General features: G+C 37.5%; 1 protein-coding gene across 1 annotated transcript in view; it reads left to right on the top strand.

Annotated features, from left to right (window-relative positions):
• Positions 1–19,905, top strand: part of LOC129240745 (homeobox protein araucan-like) — a 165,018-nt gene that overhangs the window by 78,234 nt on the left and 66,879 nt on the right. The window contains exon 3 of the mRNA XM_054876717.1: positions 1,887–2,008. Coding sequence (XP_054732692.1) covers positions 1,887–2,008 — 122 coding nt within the window. The remainder of the gene's footprint in view (positions 1–1,886; positions 2,009–19,905) is intronic.

The raw sequence follows: 19,905 nt of genomic DNA on the forward strand, positions 1-19,905 counted from the left end.
ATTAGTTTTTTTTTCATTCATGTACGCCAATTCAAAGAAATCATAAAAATGAAAAGTCGAGAAAAGAAGATAAAGTTTGTACTATAGCTGTCCGGTCACAGCGTAACTACCTAACGCTGGCCTACCTTTGGCTTTGTATCTACGGAAATATTGAGAATTAGGCTCTGTAGCTTTGTGTGAATATTCTGAAATATATTAGGAATCGCTTAAAACGAAAAAAAAAATTTTGATTTTTTTGATCTTATAAACCAGGCTCCCCTCTTAAAGATATATGTATATTTAAAATTTTTTTACATGAATGTAGAAAACCTCGTAGTCGCAATTATTCAATAGGCCGTGTTGTCTTTATCGTTGTCGAGTATGGCCTGGCATCTGCTCGGCATGCTTTGAAACAGCTTTTCTGCGTAGCTGGTCGCCAGACAGGACTAGATTTGCGAACTTGACGCACGAGTGGCTTTAAATCATGGACTGGACTTCCAGCAAGACGCGTTTTCATAGTTCCCCAAACATTTTCAATGGGGTTGGCGCCTAGGGATTGGGAAGGCCAATCCAATACTGTGACGCCATTTTCTTGTTTTGTTGTTTCTGTCTTGTATTGTTGACGGTGGGATATGTTCGCCTTCTTCAGTCGTCGTTCGATGGTGTTGATACTCACAACTATTCCCTTTTTAGCAAGAACTCACCGTGCTTGGCGTAGTGACACAGAAGGGTCTCGCTTAAAAAGTTGGACGATCACCTTCACTTGCCTTTTTTCTCTTCTTTCTTCACTCGCTTCAAGCCGCGCTCGGAAAAGTCTATAACATTTTTGTACACTCTCAGCGGTGTGATTCCATATTCCAACAAACTTTTTTAATTTTTTAATTACTTTTGTAGTCGCGACGTAAGGTAATTTCGGTGCTTTCGAAAGCGGGCATAAAAATATCGCCTCAAAACGCTTCGCGTACTTCTCACTCATTTATTTTTGGTTGCGCTAACGGGAAAGTTTCGAACGACACTAATCTGAGTTAGCACTGGTGTTGTAGGTTTTGAGTGGGACTAATATGCAGCAAAAGCAGAAGGAAATATGTTCAGAAGTTACAAGAAAAAACCGGTTCTTTTCTTTTGACACAAACTGTAGATATTCCATATGACCGTTGCAATCGAGATTTTGCTGCTTATAAATAGTAGAGTATAGTATGATATGATAGATGAAAAATGTTTTTCGAAAATTGAATAAGCAATATTTGATGGTACATACAAGCATTGAAATCTAACATGCAAAGGTAGCTAAATTACTATACTCGTAGTACAAAGTTGGTCTGTTTCCTTGTCACTTCGCCATTAATTTACTCACTTTATGTGCTAAGTCAGATACACTTCTTTTTGCTTTTGTGGCTTTTAGAATTCCATTTGAATATTCTAACAACTTCACGGCCTAATGAAACGTCGTCAGCTGTTGTACATTTTCTGTTATGCAAATTTCTTAAAAGTAAATTTGTTCGAATGCACAAAGTACAGATGTGTGTATGTGCTAGAGGTTTATTCCTGCTAAACTCTTTACTATTTGATTGTCTTCTGCAGTTGCTGCTTGAAATGAACTTGAGCTCAGTTTAGCTTAGTTCTGGTCGGTATAGGCAGTTTGGTTGACAAAACATCCCAAGCAATTAAATGCAAAATTATTCACTTCGACAGCTGTTTCCTAACTGAAAGCTAACAAATTTGTATATCCTGGCGCAGTATTAACCTACACACACACTTTCATACTTATCTACGAAGTGGTTGATCTTCAATTTATTTACTGTTTGCACATTTAATAAAGTAAATAAATAAGAGATATTTGTAATATTTAAAAATTTATTATTTTTTAAAACGTTTCGGTATAATTTATTTCTATTTCATCTTTTCAGAGTACGCCGTATGCTTTAAAAGATGGCAGCTGTAGCGGTAGTGAGGTAACAACATGGACTTCGACGGGCTTGCCTCCCTCAACCGGTTACTACACCTACGATCCAACATTCGGTGCGTATGGGTAAGTGAAGGGCCTCAGAATTTGGAATGATTTATTATTTAGGCATTAATCACTTCAGTAGAATTGAAGGCTGAGATTCATCTTGCTAAATTACTGATGTCGTGGCTGATTTGTAATTTTAGACAGGTGAATATTGAACATTCTCGCATATGTGGCAACGCTTCTACTACGTAATTTTTCTAACTACACACCTTTAAGTTTGGTTGTTTTCTTGTAATAAGCTAGAGCAACATTCGCTCTTTTTCTTTATGTCAAGCCTCGTTTTTACTTGTTCAATAAAAATTAGTAATAAAAACTTTTTCGTTAACATTATTAATTCAAGACCAAACGATCGAAGCTCCCAAATATATATGAATTTTTTTGTGTGCAAGAGTGATCGGTACCGGCCTTGAGAGGATGTTTTTTCTAGTATACAACGGGTTCGACTACCATGATTTGGGGTATTAAGTATGGAGTGTAGAGTGAGAACACCGAAATACGATACCTGAACCCCAAATGTTACCCAAACCACGTCACGTTTTGGGTTTATTATTTCATAATCCAGGTTGCGAATACAACTACAGACAAAAAGTTGCCGGAAAATACTCAGAAGATTCAAAATACTAGTTTATAATTCAAAAGCGATATGGGTATACAAAATTATCGTCTTCGAAGTACTCCTCATCAAGTGTAATGCACTTATGCCAGCGTTTGATTAAACTTGCGAAACATTTCAGGAACTCTATTTTCGGTACAGCCACCAGAGTCGCTTTCGATTTTTTCGATTACTTCCTTTTGGATATTCGAACGCGTTTTTTGAGTCGATCAAACCGAAAAACATCACAAGCAGCCATATCAGGTGCATTCGATGGCTGTTGGGTGGTATTCGTTTCGTTCTTGATCAAAAATTCATGGCGCGAAATCCACGAGTGTTCTTTCTTTTTTGGCGAATAGCTTCACGTAAACACTTCTTAGCACCCAAGTAATAGCCCCGATTATCTGTCTGGTCTTCAGATAAAAATTCGTGGTGTACAATACCGTTGTAATCCATAAAAACCGTGAGCCTCGCTGTCTTTTTTTATTGAAGATGATGTGGTGTTTTTAGTTTTGGTTTATTCGTTCATTCGGAGTTCTCCACTCACTCGTTTGGTGGCCAGATTGTGTGTCGTACTCATAAGCCTAAGTCTCGCCGCCAGTAATGATGCGTTTGATGAATGCTAGGACGGATTCAGCCTTGGAAACCACATGTTTGGCAATATCGACTCGGTTCCTTTTTTGCATGAAATTCACGTCCTTTGGGACTAACTTTGCAGCAATACGGCACAAGTTCTTATCATTATCAATAATGTCCTGAGCGGATCCATGAGCAATATTCAAGTCCTCTTTCAGCTTTCTTTTGCAGTTACCGATCCACTTTTCTTCCACTTTATTGATGTCAAAGACCTGGAAATACGTTCTTCATTTTCGATGGACTCACGATCTCTGCTGAAGCGCGCATGCCACACGTAAGCAGCTGTTTTTTAGAGTATCATTTCCGAAACAGTCTCCCAATATATCTAAGGCTTTTGCAACATTGAATTCATTTTAGCGCAAAATTTAATACAGATTCGTTGTTGCAAATTCGAGTCCCTTTTTAAAACTGTAAAAAATCGAAAACATGTATAGGGTAGATTGATTCAAGACGGCGTTACAATTTTAGTAGGACTATCAATCACAAATGTGACAACAAAAAACAGAACTGAACCCAGTTGACTTAGAGCGTCACCTGGCGGCAGTTGTGGGAACTTTAAAAAAAAAAAGATAATGCAATTAATACCTAGGTTTTGTACTTGAAGATAAGTACACGAAAAGTTGTTTAACGCTTTGCACTTATACGATAGTCAACGCCCCACTAAAATGTAAGCTTGATATACCGGAGAAGCATTTTTTTTAATTGTTCTATGTGCATTTCCAAATTCGGAATATATGTAGTCTCAATTTCTGAGTCCCGTACATTTCTGTAAGAAATTCTTTGGAAGAAAGGTCGCTGCTCATTACTACGCTAATATAGCTGAACGACCTGCCCTAAAATTCGCCTAAATGTTACTACTCCGGCGTCAGATTTACGGGGTTTATATTTGACAATTACAACATTAAAACAAACTGCATCCTACCGAAAAGCTTCAGTTTTAGAAGGATTAGATACAGGGTGGCTGATGAAAGCCGCTACCAAAAAAAAATTGAATAACTTTTTTTCTTTTTAAGTTATCTGTTCCATTTTTGTTTTAATTTGCAGATTGATCTTTAAAATTTATTAAAATGGATAACTGGGACACGCAAACAAGAATTTGGATAGTCCGCCGCTATCACGCACTGGAGTCCATAGTTTTGGTACAGAGAGAGTACAGGCGGATGTTTGGCGGCGATCCCCCGAGCAGATGTACCATAATGAGACTGGTGAATAATTTTGCTGAGCAAGGAACAGTCGCAAGAAGGCCTTATCATCGAAACCCACCAGTTCGGACGGAGGAAACGATCGCTGCTGTAGCTGCAGCTATACAAAGCAATCCAAGGGTTTCAACAAGAAGCTTATCTGCTCAACTTGGTGTCAGCCGACAGTCTTTGCAAACAATAATGCACAAAGATTTATACTTATTTCCCTACAAAATTCAAATGGTTAACAAACTGAATGCAGCAGACTTGCCGATTCGCTTGGAATTTTGCCAGAAGATCCTGCAAATGGTGGAAGAAGACCAAAACATGTTAAACTGCCTTTTCATGTCTGATGAGGCCCATTTCGATTTAAACGGCAATGTGAACAAACAAAATTGTCGAATATGGAGTACTTCTAACCCACAGATACTCCACGAGACGGAATTGCATCCTCTTCGCGTGACAGTGTGGTGTGCGGTTTCTTCACGCTGTATTGTCGGGCCTTATTTTTTTGAAGAAAATGGTCACACCGTTACGGTTACTGGAGACCGTTATTTAAAAATGCTGAAAGAATTTTTCTATCCAGAACTACGCCGAAAGAGAATTCCTTTCAACTCTGTGTGGTTTCAACAAGATGGGGCAACGTCTCACATAGCCCAGACTGTTATGACAGAGTTGCGACGAAAATTTCCCAATAAACTGATTTCAAGAAACTCCGAATTGCGTTGGCCCCCCAGGTCGCCTGACCTTACTGCACCTGACTTTTTCTTGTAGGGTTTATGTAAACAAGAAGTTTATAAAACAAAGCCAACAAATTTGGATGAACTAAAACAATCCATTCGGGCAACAATTGCGGCTATTCCTGTCGCAACTCTCAAAGCAGCAATGAACAACTTTTTACTAAGATGCCGCACTTGTGTCAACGAGCATGGGGGCATTTAAATTCAATTATTTTTAAAACTAGTTAAGCTACATTTAATAAAATTTAATGACCTTCAACTTGAAAAAAAAAATAAATGAATTCCATACACTAAAAAAAAAAGTTATTTGAGTTTCTTAATGTAGCAAAATTCATCAGCCACCCTGTATGATCAAAAAATTCCCGGAACTACTAGGAACTGTTTTTTTTCGTTAGGTGCCCACATCTGTGATTAAGATTCTTACTAAAATTATAACGCCGCCTTGAACAAATCTACCTCTGCACACGTTTTCGATTTTTACAGTTTTAAAAATGGACTTGAATTTGCAACAAGGTCTTTGTATTAAATTTTGCATTATGCATTTATGAATGGCATCAATTCTTCAGAAGAAACATCAATAAAGCAAAAAAAAAAAATTGATCAATAACCTCAAATTAATCATTAGAGAGCTGGCAGAGGAATTGAACATTGCTTGTGGATCCATTCGGCACATTTTAGATAATGGTTTGGGTTGGCGCCGTGTTTCTGCAAAGTTGGTCCCAAAGAACCTGAATTTCATGCAAAAAATGGGCCACGTTGATATCGACAAAGGCAAGATTTCCAGAGCTGACCCTGGAGCCAATAGTTGATGGGGAGTAGAGGAGTACGTTGAAGGCGATAAAATCACGTTTGAGGAGTAAACTTGTATTTTAAATTGTCCGAATATATTTCGGAAACTTTTTGATCTAATGATAAGTTCTTTGTACCACTGGAAAACACGTGCACGCGATAGAGCAGAGTCCCCATAGGTTGTCTGTAACATTTTTAAGGCGTCTGAAGCCGAAATTTTGTTGGAATAACAAAATTTCAAACAAATTCTTTGAATTTCCATCGTTAAATTCGAAGAACACACTCGAGCTTGACTTGTTTACAGTAGCACAGAAAACAAACTATGTGACATATCACGCTGAAATTTGCCATGTAAGCTTATAACAGTCCTACCAAAAAACAAAAAATTTATTTTTGACATATGTCATCCGCGCACCGTTTTATTGATACCGTCTCGTTCATATTTGAGCAGAAGCTACAATCAGCACCAAGGGAAAGTCCACACCACATATTGATATGTATTTTTAATGGTTAATTTTTTTTTTTCGTAATTTGAATTATATTTTTATAAAAACTTGGTTTATATTGCTAGAAAAACTATGTAATACTATGTTTCAAAGTTTCTAACCTTTTATCAGAATTTCTGAAAAATTTCGAGTATACAGTATTATACTCCTCTGAATTTTGATACATTGTAATAAATGGAAAAATTCAAGTGATTCCAAAATCTCATTGATTTTAGGTAATTATTTCTGCTGAGGCTGTTGGCTCTTTGCTTATATAGAAAAATAAATGGAGAAAAATGCACAAGACCGAGAACAAAAAAAAATCTCAAAACTCAGTGTGAATTTAACCTACTAGAAACTTGCACTTTTCTATATCAAAATTCAATGAACTGTAAAATTGCGTTGACAGTTTTTTAGAAATTCCGAGTAAAAAGTATCAAATTCTGATGAAAATTTCACGAATTCTTACAAATTTTGTATTATACAATATTTAAAACTTTTCTTTACATAGTTTCTATTGTAGTATGGAATGTGTTTTTTTAAGAATATATACATATATATATATAATTGGCACGTACACCCTTTTTGGAAGTTTGGCCGAGCTCCTCCTCCTATTTGTGGTGTGCGTCTTGATGTTGTTCCACAAATGGAGGGATCTACAGTGTTAAGCCGACTCCGAACGGCAGATATTTTTATGAGAAGCTTTTTCATGGCAGAAATACACTCGGAGGTTTGCCATTGCCTACCGAGGGGCGACCGATATTAGAAAAATCTTTTTCTTAATTTTGGTATTTTCACCGAGATTCGAACCAACGTTCTCTCTGTGAATTCCGAATGGTAGTCACACACCAACCCATTCGGCTACGGCGGTCGCCTTTTTTTAAGAATAATTCACAGTAAAACGTAGGTTTAGGTTTGATAGCCGCATCGCACATAGAGACAACGATGCCACTTAGACCACGAGATGGGTCCGTTGTTAGCCGCGGGGGCTGGGCTACATTTCCCTCTCTATATTGAACCAACCTGAGCTTTGGACAAAGCGTAAAAGGTTGTTGATACCTAAAGTGTATAGATTATCCATATTCCTTAAGAAGTAGAATCTTAAATAACGGTTCCTGCTTCTGGTTAGAGCTGGGCATGTGCAAAGAAGGTGTTGAATTGTTGAAGCAGCTACGTCAGAAATCATGCGTGTAAGCGCCTAACCCCGTTGCTTGATTTCCTATGAGACAACGCCCTGTGAGGGCCCCTACTAAAGTCCTAATTTGACGTCTATTCAATTTTATAATACTCTTGAACAGACGTAGATTTAACCTTGGCCATGTTTGCCTAGCAATTTCACAGGTGATAACGCTAATCCATCTTTGATTTGCAGACCTGATTAATGCGTCCTTAATGAGAAGCTTACAAGTTGCGAGAGGTACCTCCATAAAATTACTTATGTTTGGCATACAGGTATCTTCTCTTGCAAGTTGGTCTGCCCTACAGTTCCCTGTTATATGGGCTGTGGGCTGGCACCCAGAATAAGATTATACGATATTGGTTGGTCATCTCATTTAGAGATTGGCGACAATCTCCTTGATGTTGTTTGGAATGCATCCAGGGCTCGTAGGGCAGCTTGGCTGTCTGATAGAATGCAGATATCTGTTGATGATATTCTGTTTATCTTTAACCATTTTAAGGCTTCATGAATAGCATTTATTTCCGCTTGAAAAACACTGCAGTGATCCGGTAGCTTAAAGATTTCACTAATAGAAAGCACTTAAAAAAAGAAATTAAAAAGTAAATAAATAGATTATTAAAATTTGTCAATAAATAGAGTGCACTATCTTTTGACGTTGACTGCATATCGGTGTCTTTATGTTAATAATTTTTGACGAAATTTTTGAAGACATTTTAGCGTAGCGAAATCTATAAGTGAATTTCATCAGTGACTCGTTGAATATTTTTCTTCAGTTTCGTAGCAGTTTCAATACAGTTTCCCTTTGTTGAAACCAAATTTATTTACTTATACGTACACCTGGCAGAAAATGCATCTGTATTGTTGCTCATGCCCTAATGTGGCGTTGTCAGGTTAAGTGCGATGAGGAGAACATAATATAAATTTAAACAACGTGGCCATAGTTCAGCTGTCCCATAAAATCGTACTCCAAACTTAAGAAGTGGCAGTGAAGATTTAAGCTCACAAGTCAATTTTTAGCGGATTGGAGACAGGTGCACGCAGACATACACTGACCTATGCTTATATATAAAATATTTTTCAAAAAATTTTTAACTGGAAGTTGGTGGATTTGAACAATTTAAGCATTGCCGGCACGATTGTGATAACTTAAATATAATGATAAGACCGGAATTCCGTTGTTTTTCATGTACCGAAAAATCCCTGAACCCCGACAAAGTTTCAAACATCTCCACGAAATTCTTACTGTCGTCCAACATAAAAAAAATTCATATTTTACCAATTTTATGCTCCACAATTTTAAATACTTCAAACTTATATAACAGTAAAGATCATCTATATAATTTTATAAACTAAAGCTCCTTAATAATAATATACGAATAAGCCTCCTATAAATAATTTATACAACATACTTTAAGGTTACTGGTAATACCTGAAAATAATTTTCACTTTCTTTAATAAACAAATCTCTGACAAATTCCACAAAATGCCGTGACTACCTGAAATCTGTACAAAGTAGTGATTTGTAAAATACTCAGCACCTTTTGATTGTAATAGAAAATCATTCTTTACAATCCATTCAATATCCTCCCATGGAATTTTCACTAATCCCACTTACCATTTCTGACGCACAACAGAATGTTAAATTAATTTCTAATCCCCACGAACTTTGAACCGGCCACGAACAGTCCTACATACATACATCTTTATTCATACTCGCCACTCCATGAGCGTTCGATACATGCTAGTCGCTCATAAATGCCAACAAGTACAAGCGTTATAATGTTTTTTGGCACTTCGCCTGTCTACATATCAATGCAAGCACACATTTCTGTAAGTGTGTATGTGTGCGCAACAACTTCTTAAATTGTTGGCAAAATTCCGAACTTGTGAGCTCGTTGCAATAAAAAGCGAAAACTGAAACGTGAGATAATTCCATCTGGGCCGAGCGAGTCAACTCATTCCCTGAAGCTACGAATACTACGAATTATTCGTCAGTCGCTGCACACAGCTTCCGCTTACTTTAAGAACGCCTGCTGTGCTGCTCTCGAAGTGATGCGCTACAGGGGCGGTGCTGCCAAATAGTTTTTCTCAAATTCTTCTAAAGTGAACAATATATATAATATAAATAAATACATATATATTTGTATAGCACATTGAGTGGAACGTCGCGGCGTATGATGAACTAACCAACACACACACACACAAACTCCCATCTGTTGACTGGCTGCTCGAATGACTTTGTCGTTTTTGTCGTTTATGTGTTGCGTTGTAATTTTGGCAGGAGGCCACACTTAAAAATGCGTGCAGCAAGCAGCTGCCTCTTTCGCCGCCGTTCAGGTCTTTTGACCGAAAAGTCAGAACAGACGACACCAAAACGAAATAAAGAAGCAGCAATTGAAACTTTGCCAGACGCAGCCACCGAATGGATAGCAGCCAACAAAAGCCAAGAAAGCAAAAGTGGCCAGCTTGCGAAGTTGGCTTTGCAGCAGTAGACACTAAAATGAATTTTGACTTTCAAAGACTGTGGGCCTGTGAATGTTGCCATGAGACAATGGAAAAATTTTGAACGCACGCACAGCCGGCAGAACCCGGCAAAACTTAAAAGTTTAAAGTTCCTTTTTTTTTGTGTTTTTCATTGAAGTTGCTGTGGGGTATTGTAAATCGAGTTTTTGTTTTTTGTTGGGTACAGAGAAAAGTTTTATCTGAAAGTTAGCTGGGCAAATGGTGACTTTCTTGCTGCTTTAGGACAAATTTAACAATCACTGAAAGCACGCAAACGTGTTAACGTTTATGATGCAATTTATATAATTTAATTTAAAATTGTATGAGACAATAGTTAAAATTTGTAAGGTCCAACGATATCTTATTTCTTCTGCCAAAGACAAAAGTAATTATTCTCAATTACATTTCCTTCGAAAACATCAGAAAAATTGACATGTTTCAAAGTTTAACATCTATTTTTATAACTGGTGCGATGTCAACCGTCGATCACCATCGAAAGTATTATAAGCGAAATGAAATTTCCTGCCGATAGATGTGCAGGCAAAATATATCGCGCGGCAATAAGACTGAACACAAGTAAGTGGTCAAATACGGATTACGGTCACGGTAAAATACTGGCTGGCACTTAGAAGCTTCCCGGACTGGTGGCCTATGCACTCTCGCCTACACTTGCCACTACATCGTTCACGACCCTCCTACCTTCAAAGGAAGTGTGGGAACAGGACGATATAAGACAGGGTGAGACCATCTATGTATACACAGTTGGCTTAAGGCTCGAGGGCAGGGTGAACATCTGGGGATCACTTTCAGTTTTCGCCTCCGCGACTACTACAGTTCAGGCTGAACTGATGGCAATAATGCAAGGCGCGACTTTGGTATAGTGTGGTGTGATATCTGGAAATGATATCTACATTTTCACTGACAGCCAGGCGTCGATAAATGCCCTCATAAAACAGTCGACAACCTCCAAGGTAGTCATCTCGTAACGAGATGGCTGAGTCATTTCGTTTACGGGTAACAGAGGTTCGTGAACATTGTGACATTGAGGGTAACTGTGGGGTTAATGAACTAGCGAAACTTGTCACCATGTTGTCTGGTAAGTACACCAACAATAGCATACGCATACCCTTATAGAGTAGCGAATGAAAGATGACCTAATTTAACTATCTGCAGAATATCCCGACAATTGTCGCCGCCTCACAGTCCTAAACGCACAGAATCTCTGCTCAGCCAACATAACCAAAATGAGTTGCAACAATTCGTATGTGGGTTCACGCATAATATGCCCAAAATATGCGGTTCTTTGACGCTTTATTGTTGTTAAGATCACTCTTCTCTTATTACGTTTACGTAAAACTTCTGCGTTGTAATCTTTTGTGTCCAAGATAGTTTTAACATCGTTCGATATCACCACATTTCAAAAGCCTCCAACCTATTCTCAAATGTAACTTTCAGTGTCCAAGACTCCATACTGCAAAACAGACTAAACATAGCTTTACGATACTGCAGCGGCAATTTTAAATTTAAGTTCCTGTTACAAAAAATCTTTCCTTCCTGTAATTGTAAAAGGCTGTTCTAGCTACTTCTATCCGACAGCGAATTTCTTTATCGCTTTGTCAGCTGTCGTTAAGCCAGTACTCCAAGCATTTGAAAAATGGCACTCTTTGAATTGAGTTACCGTATATGCGTACTTTTCTATTTAGTTGTGGATTGTTTTTCATGACAACCAAGTATTTTGTCTTCTGAGTATTGATGCGTAACCCAAACTGGAGACTTATTTCACTGACAGCTTTTACTAGAGCTTGAAGATAAGCTATGCTGTCAGCCAGTGCAGTGGTATCATTAGCAAATCTTATATTATCTACGAACTCTGCATTTACTATGATGTCCATATTGTTTGATCCAAGTTCTGCGGAAGTCAGGGATCTTTTAAAATTTTTGAAAAGTACACGCTGGCTTTCGGAGAGGTAAGAACATGTTCCCCATGCGGCATCACAGTGGACCATGAGCATGAGGTTATCCCGCAGTGGAAAATTGCTTTAACCTAACCTAACCAACTAAGAAGTCAGATAAATTTGAAAGGGATTTAATCGTCTAATATCTCTCCACTCTTAACACATTTGGCTTTTATGGGAAAATTAGCTGTATGCATAGTTTTTAGCTTAAGCATAGTACTAAGTTCGCATTTAACGTGAAATGGCTTTCAAAATTCATGAAGTATGCGTGAAGTTTCTTATGTGCCTTATAGCAAATTTGTACAAATTAGTATATGCCATTTTTTCGCACCTAATTAAAGTATAAGAGTCATTTAAATTCGAGCGAAAACTAACAGTTTGTTTGCGAGTAAAGTGCCTGAGAGTTCGAATACTCCGAAGATATGGTATCTTTAAGAGAAACGTCTTCAGGTAGAGTGTTATTAAATCTTTATTGAAATGAAAACTTCTTTAGAATCGTTGGGAGTGATTTGAGACTCGACGAAACGAAAAAGCGACACTTCGAAGCGTTATATGTTGATATACGTATATGTGTGTGGCTGCGTACTGCTGAGCCACGCTAGTATAGTGAGTATTGTAGTATGTATACTACACTGCCTATTACTTGCTTTGGTGTTTAGTTCAAGCGCCATACGTATGTATGTTTGTATGTATGCTAGTACGTATGTGTGCGCGCCTGCGTATTACGGAGCCACGGTGAGCGAGAAGGCATTATGTATACCTATACTACTCTATCTAATACTTGCTTAGACCAAGCGTCCTACGAATGTTTGTGTGTATGTTAGTACGTCTGTGTAATATACACGTTACGACGCTCATAATAGCAACCGCGTGTGCTGTATCGCGTCCGTATTTTTATATTCGTAAATATTTTCATTTTTAAATATTTACCGCAATTGCAGGCGGTGTTGCAATATACCACAATCAAAATGACGGTGCTCGTATTGTAACTCCACAGATAGATCTGAATGCACAGCAACTAGAATCACTGTCTGTTCAGCTCTCTAAAGTGGGAGAAATATGTGCTTGCGAAACCAGATTGAGCAATGGAAAAACAGTTTTAATTGTGGCAATTTATATTTCATCGAATCAATCAATAAATAGCATCACGGAATTCATTCACGAAAATTTAATAAAGTATGCACCAAAAGTATCGCGGATACTTAGAAAAGATTACGATAAAGTTCCAATGATTTTAAGTGGCGATTTTAACGTAAATTTTGCATTGGACACAGCGGTTCCTTTAATTGACTTTCTCAATACAACATTCAATTTAAAAATGTGTAACAATCGCACTGAATCGACAACACGATCAAACACAATTGACGCGGTATTTCAAAGACAACATCGAAACCAAAGCATTTGTATCATACTTTAGCTATCATAAGCCACTCGTATCATTTGTTGAAATTGAAAACATTGAGGATGAATAATAATAAAATGAAGAAAATAAAATATGAACTTTATAGCAATATTATAATGAACCTATCCTATAATTATCCCGCTCCTAATGCTGCTTTCGTCTCATTCTCTCTCCGTTTGTTTTACGGAGGGTTTCACTTCTATCGCGTCTAACCGTTAGACTGGTATTTTTTTTTGTTTAAAAACACTTTTCGTACTATAATTTGCCACTTTCTTCTGCGACGATGCTTATAAAATTGACGTTTCTTCTCATTTAGAAATCAATGTTGCTAGCAACATTTCACTACAAGACAAATGCATGTTGCTAGCAACATTTTACTGTTGTGAAGTTAGCTTTAGCCCTTAGGGAGAGTTGTGTGCAGGTTTCAGAGTACAGAAATAGGTGCCTACATCAGGTGTTCATTTACTGATTGCTGAGTTGTTTATTTGAGCTTGAGGACTCGAGTGGCTGTTGCTGTCAGAGTCTAGCAGGTCTACAACCTGGTGGGATGATTAAAGCAAATAGTAATATTCAAGATTGTCACCACCGTATGGATGTGTGTTGTGGAGTGTAGATGTGAAGTTCCTCGATTGTGGATTGGATATGGTAATTAAAAGAAAAAAGGTCTTAATGAGAGATTTGTGGGAAAATCCTTGATTTTAGCTCAAGCTGCCGTTGTCTGTTGTATCATAAGCACGACTATATTTGTTATTGCTTTAATAAAATACAAAATCACGTATATATGTAGATTTTACGAATGAAAATTTAGAAGATGAGTTGAGGCTTTGAATCCTTCTTTTTCCATCGATTTTGCTAACATAACGGTATGCACCGGCAAGGCTTCCATATAGGCTGTTGAATGAAATTTGGATTTCAATCTTGCAACCATTTTCTTCGTCTCTAAAAATTAGAGTCGTCTCTAGTAATAGGAGTCTAGACAGGTCGATTGGATTTGGTAGTTTTCTTAGAATCAAAAAAAGCGAGGCTGATTTTTATTTCTACGGTTATCGTTGCTTCAATTACTTTGTTCATAAACATTTTAACAACGAGCTTTGATGCCATTGACTATTCTTGGGCTACACATTCATGTGCTTTTTGTATAGTGGCTTTCCTAGCAAATTCATAAAATTTAGAAAATCAATTCACCTGCACCGGTAATATAAAAGAACGATCAATATGAATTGAATTACGAGCAAACAAAAAAGTAGGCAAATCAACTCAGATGGTCTCAAGTGATAAAGTAACATAATTACATACGACAGTTGATTGTTCTCTATATAAAATATTGAAGACGATTTTTAAGAATAACTCGACTCCAATTCCATCTGGTACGTAATGCCTTTACCGAAGTATTTCTCTTAATCTTCTCGTTTTGAATACTTCAGTAAATAATTTTTAGTACAAATTCGGAACATTCGGCAACAAATTTTTTCACACAAATCTTGTCCTGACAATTACGAATACAACAATCAAATTATTTGAATCGTTGTAATAAAATCTAAAATAAAATTTTGCAACAAACATTGAAATTTTTAAATTAATAGCTTTTTATTTTTATTTTCTTTGTTTTGTCGCGATAGACTAGCAAGTACATCCACTCAGACACAATTGAGTTCCTTCTACTGCTTAAAAAGATTTCTACCCGAGCTCCGAAGAAATCTCAGTAGATCTTGTAGGGCCAAGGAGCCAAGGTGGTTGTTTCTTTACACATCAGTGCCAAGGACTTCAAGCACAAAAAGTGGTCAGCCGTCTCAACCTACTCTCCACATGCTGGGCAGAGTGCACTGTGTGAGATGGTTACCTTTCTCGTGTGCTTCGCTAATAGAAAGTGGGCCGTCATCAGTCCAACCCGCTGTCTACAGTCCCTTCTGCTTAATAACAGGAGGATCTACGGCAGTCGGTCGGACATGACAGGTAACATCAGTTTTGTCTATCTGCAGTCTCTCTCAGCCTGCCAAGCTCACATGTGGCCAAGAAAGTTGGACCCATATTAGCATCAGCTACCCTTGATGTGATTGGAGGGCTGTCTAAGACTATGAGCGCAGCTTTGCTGTCTCTCCAGACACATGCATATCTGCCTCTCAATCTGTTTTCCATAGCTACTGATGGCTGCCATGGGTTCGAGACTTACTCTGAACAGTAAACTTCAAGTGGAAAGAGAGAAAGTATTTCCTAAAAGCGGTATCCACTTAGCAGGAGTGTATTTCAGTCTAGGCTGATAGATTAAAAGTAAAATTGTAAGAGGAACTTCGACTGCCACACCATAGGAAAGTCGATAGCAGAATCATGCCCACTTGATGCAGACATTTGATTCCTTCTGTTTCAAAGCAGTTACAGGAAAAAAATAATAATACAAATTTCACTCATAGTTTAACGCGTTTCCAATCAGATGGCAACTGAGGAAAATGGGCAGTGAGGAGATTTTTTCGGATATCACTAATACAATCTGAGTTTTTGCTGAGCTCTGTTGTAAATAATCCACCGTCACATGCCCTGCTATGCCAGCAAATCAGTTGATTCCTTCGAAATCGCTGACGGCCGGTTGGCCACACCTTCTGAAACTCTCTCTACCGTGTATTTTGGCATTGAAAAAGCTTCTCATTAAAAATCATCTGCCTTTCGAAGCCAACGTAAAACTATAGGTCCATCCATTTGTCAGACAAATTCAAGACGCACGCCTCAAATTGGAGGAAAAGCTCGGTCAAACAGCGAATACAGCTAATAAATACTTAGCTGAAAAGCTCTTATCAGAAATCCAGAATATCATGAGGTCTTCTTGCAAGTGAAGCAAACAAACAAGCAACAATCCTAATAGTTGCCGCAAACAATATTGGATGGCGCTTAATCCTATCAAGGGTACGCATTACTTGCAAATCGCTAACTGAAGCGCTTTAAATTCACTTGCAACTCTATAAATGCACATCAAAGTACATCAAAAGAAATTTGACTATGTCCGATAGACTGTGGAACAGTGCGTGAGTGTATAAATAAATCATACATACGTACATACATACATACACACGCAACGAGGCGAGTATACAAAGCATAAAGTTTAATTTAAATTTTTTTTCGCAATCGAAGAATTGCGGTAATTAAAAAAGTAGAAAGAATGACAGACCAACAACAAACCCCAGCAACGCATTGGATTAAATGGCAAATGATATGGCGAAAAAAATGAAAAAATCGATATATGCAAATGCGGGCAAGCATTGTTGTTAACATTTAAATAAAAACCAAATGCAATAGCAAAAATAACAAAATAGTGAAATGTGATGCAACCGATGTCAGTGGACGGCGTAAAGGGCAGGCGACAATGGCAGAGCACTTGCCAACGCACAAAAAATGGAATGCAAAAGTAATCCTGAAAAAGTGCACAACAGCAGATTAACCAAGCCGCCAATGGTAACAATAACAATTACAACAAACAATTTAAATGGCAACAATAGTAACAGAAATGTACATAGTATAGCAGCAACAGAAATAACAAGCAACGCACTGGATGGCGTCCACTGCTCCGACAACTATATCAACAGTATCCTGTTGTCAAGCGCTTGTCCTGTCTACACATACATACATATTTGCACTCATACACAAACATATGTAATTACCGGCCAGTGGCAGGTTTGTGGGCTGATGAATCGCCAGCCATTTGGTAGACACCAGTAGCCCCAGTCCAATCTACTGGCATTGCCAGTAGGTCATCGCCACCACAGCATTACAATGAAGATAGCAAAGCACGTGCAGGGAGGCCATCGCCACCACTGCATTACACTTCGTTCGTCTGCAGGAGATAGCTAAATACAAATCGGGGAACAGTAACTTTTAATAGTTAAGAATGCAAAGCAAACGTGCTTAAACTACAATGGCTCAATAAAGAACTAGGCCGTGCATAGTATGCCGCTTCAAATTAAAAATTTTTGTAAGAAGTGCAAGCTACGGTTAGTAACAGAAGAAAGTATATACCGGACACGTTTTCAATTTTCCCCCCAATCGATTCCTTCAAGCAACCTAAGTTATAACAGAATTGTGTTTTATTTACATGAATGAAATACAAAAGTCATGTTTAATCCAAATAATGACAAAAATTTAAAAAGGAACAAAATTATAGCTTTTTATATTAAACTTTATAAAAATTCATGTCTCAAAAGTAAGTATACAGTTCATCATATAATTATTAATTTGTGAAATCAAAAACATAATTAATTAAAATCAAATCCTAGTATTTGGTAGGATAACCATTAGACTTTACAATCGCTTTAAGTCGTGATGGCATTGATTTCACCAAGTTTTCAGTTACGGCTGGTGGTATTTTATTCCATTCCTCTTGAAGGACGATTTTCAGTTGTTCCTTATTTCTAATCGGATATTTACGTATTTGCCACTTTAAATGTTCCTATAAATATTCGATTGGGTTGGTATCCAGGGACTGTGGCGGTGTTTTCAGCTGTTTTCGCACATTGTACAACAGCTACTCTCGTACAATGTTGGATGTGTGCTTGGGGTCATTATCCTGCTAGAAGATAAACGTTCCCCCAAGGCCCAATTTCGTAACGCTCCCTTTTAAATTATTTTTCAAAATATTTAAATAACCATATCGGTCCAAAAGTTACATACATACATCCCCAAACCATCACAGAGCCCCTACATGCTTCACAGTGCCGGTCATATTGTTTGGATCCAATTCCACTTTTTTCCAAACTTTTTCACGGTCATCAGATTCACAGATACTGAACTTACACTCATCAAAAAATATGACTTGGTTCCAAAACGTTTGGTCATATTTTTCATGATCTTTTGCGAATGAAATCCGTTTACTCCGATTGACACTACTCATGAAGGGCTTTTTCCTAACATTGCGCCCATGATAACCAGACTAAGCAAAACCCGGCGAATAGTTTGGGTGCCAAATTGTTTTCCAGTCTCATTTTCAACTTCTGATTTCAATTTGGGGGCACTTATTTTAGAGTTTGTCTTGATTTTCCGTACGACTAAGCTTTTTTCTCAGGGTCTTAAGAGCGGCGGACGCCCACAACGCTCGTTATTAGTGATGCTTCCTGCACTTTTATATTTATTCACAATCTTTTGAGCTGTAGCAAACCTCCTATCTATCAAATGACCGATTTCTCGCAATGATTTATGTTCCTTGTGATATTTTATAATCAGTTTTTTTAAATCATCAGAAAGCTCTTTTCCTCTTGGTGCCATTACTAAAAATGTCGCAAAAAATAATACAAAACATACTTCCCTAAATTTTATACTCACTTTATTTATTTCCTTTTAAACTTGTTTTCGAATGCAGATGAACGGTGGATAGTGCAACAAATTAAGAAAAATGTAAATCTGAGCACAACACTCCTAAGCTCGTAAAAGTAGTCGCTCAACACCTTAATATTAACTGCAACCCCGAAAGTATACTACGTATAGTGTGAATATATATAGCGAAATAATATAGTTATAAGGAAAGAGTGGCACGAAAAAACCTTTCATCAACGAGTTTAACCGACACAGGAGCATAAAATTCGCAAAGCGTCATGATGATAAGGATTTAGGAAGCACGTTTTATTTGCAGATGAAATCAAGTTCAACATATTTAGGGCAGATGGACAATCATATGTGTGCAGAAGACCTAATAAAGAGTTGCTGGCAAAAAACTTACGTCCGACAGTTAAACTTGGGGATAGGTCGGTAATGGTATGGGGTTGTATGTCAGCTGCTAGTACTGGAAATTTGTGCCTCATTGAGAGCAACAAAGACCACACGCAATACCTAACAATTATGAGAGAAAATATGGTTCAAAGTGCAGGGAATTAAGGACAACTTCCTTCAAGCATAAGGCACCTGATGTTCGTCTATGGCTTATGTGCAACTGCCCTAAAGTACTTGAAACACCTCCAGAATCTCCAGACATCAATGTAATTGAACATCTGTGGGCTCATTTGGAAAACCAACTGAAAAAGAAAACCTAGAATAAAGAAAGACCTAGAAGATGCTATTAAAGAAGAGTGGGGAAAATATAATATATCCTTTAACATGCAAGAAGCTGGTCGCATCCATGCCAGGATGACTGAATGCTGTGAGAAGAAATAAAGGCATGCCTACTAAATATTCATTATATTGTTTTTTTTCTCAAATAGTATTTGCCTAACTCCACTTAATATAAATGTACGAGTTCTTTTTTGTCATGTATTTTATTAAGATTTTATGTTTGTATTTTCTATGTACGAATGAGTTGAAGTTTGTATACATATGTTTTTTTCAGTTTTGAAACGTACGCTTGAAGAACAAAAATAAATCTGGCACATAGGTAAACGCATTAGACTTGCGTTTTAATATATATTTTTTGATTTAAAACCATATCACTTAGGTGTCCGAGTTCTTTATTGTATTATATATAAGTCTCCGTTTTACTTATTT

This window comes from Anastrepha obliqua, chromosome 3 (assembly GCF_027943255.1).
Source record: "Anastrepha obliqua isolate idAnaObli1 chromosome 3, idAnaObli1_1.0, whole genome shotgun sequence".
NCBI lineage: Eukaryota > Metazoa > Arthropoda > Insecta > Diptera > Tephritidae > Anastrepha > Anastrepha obliqua.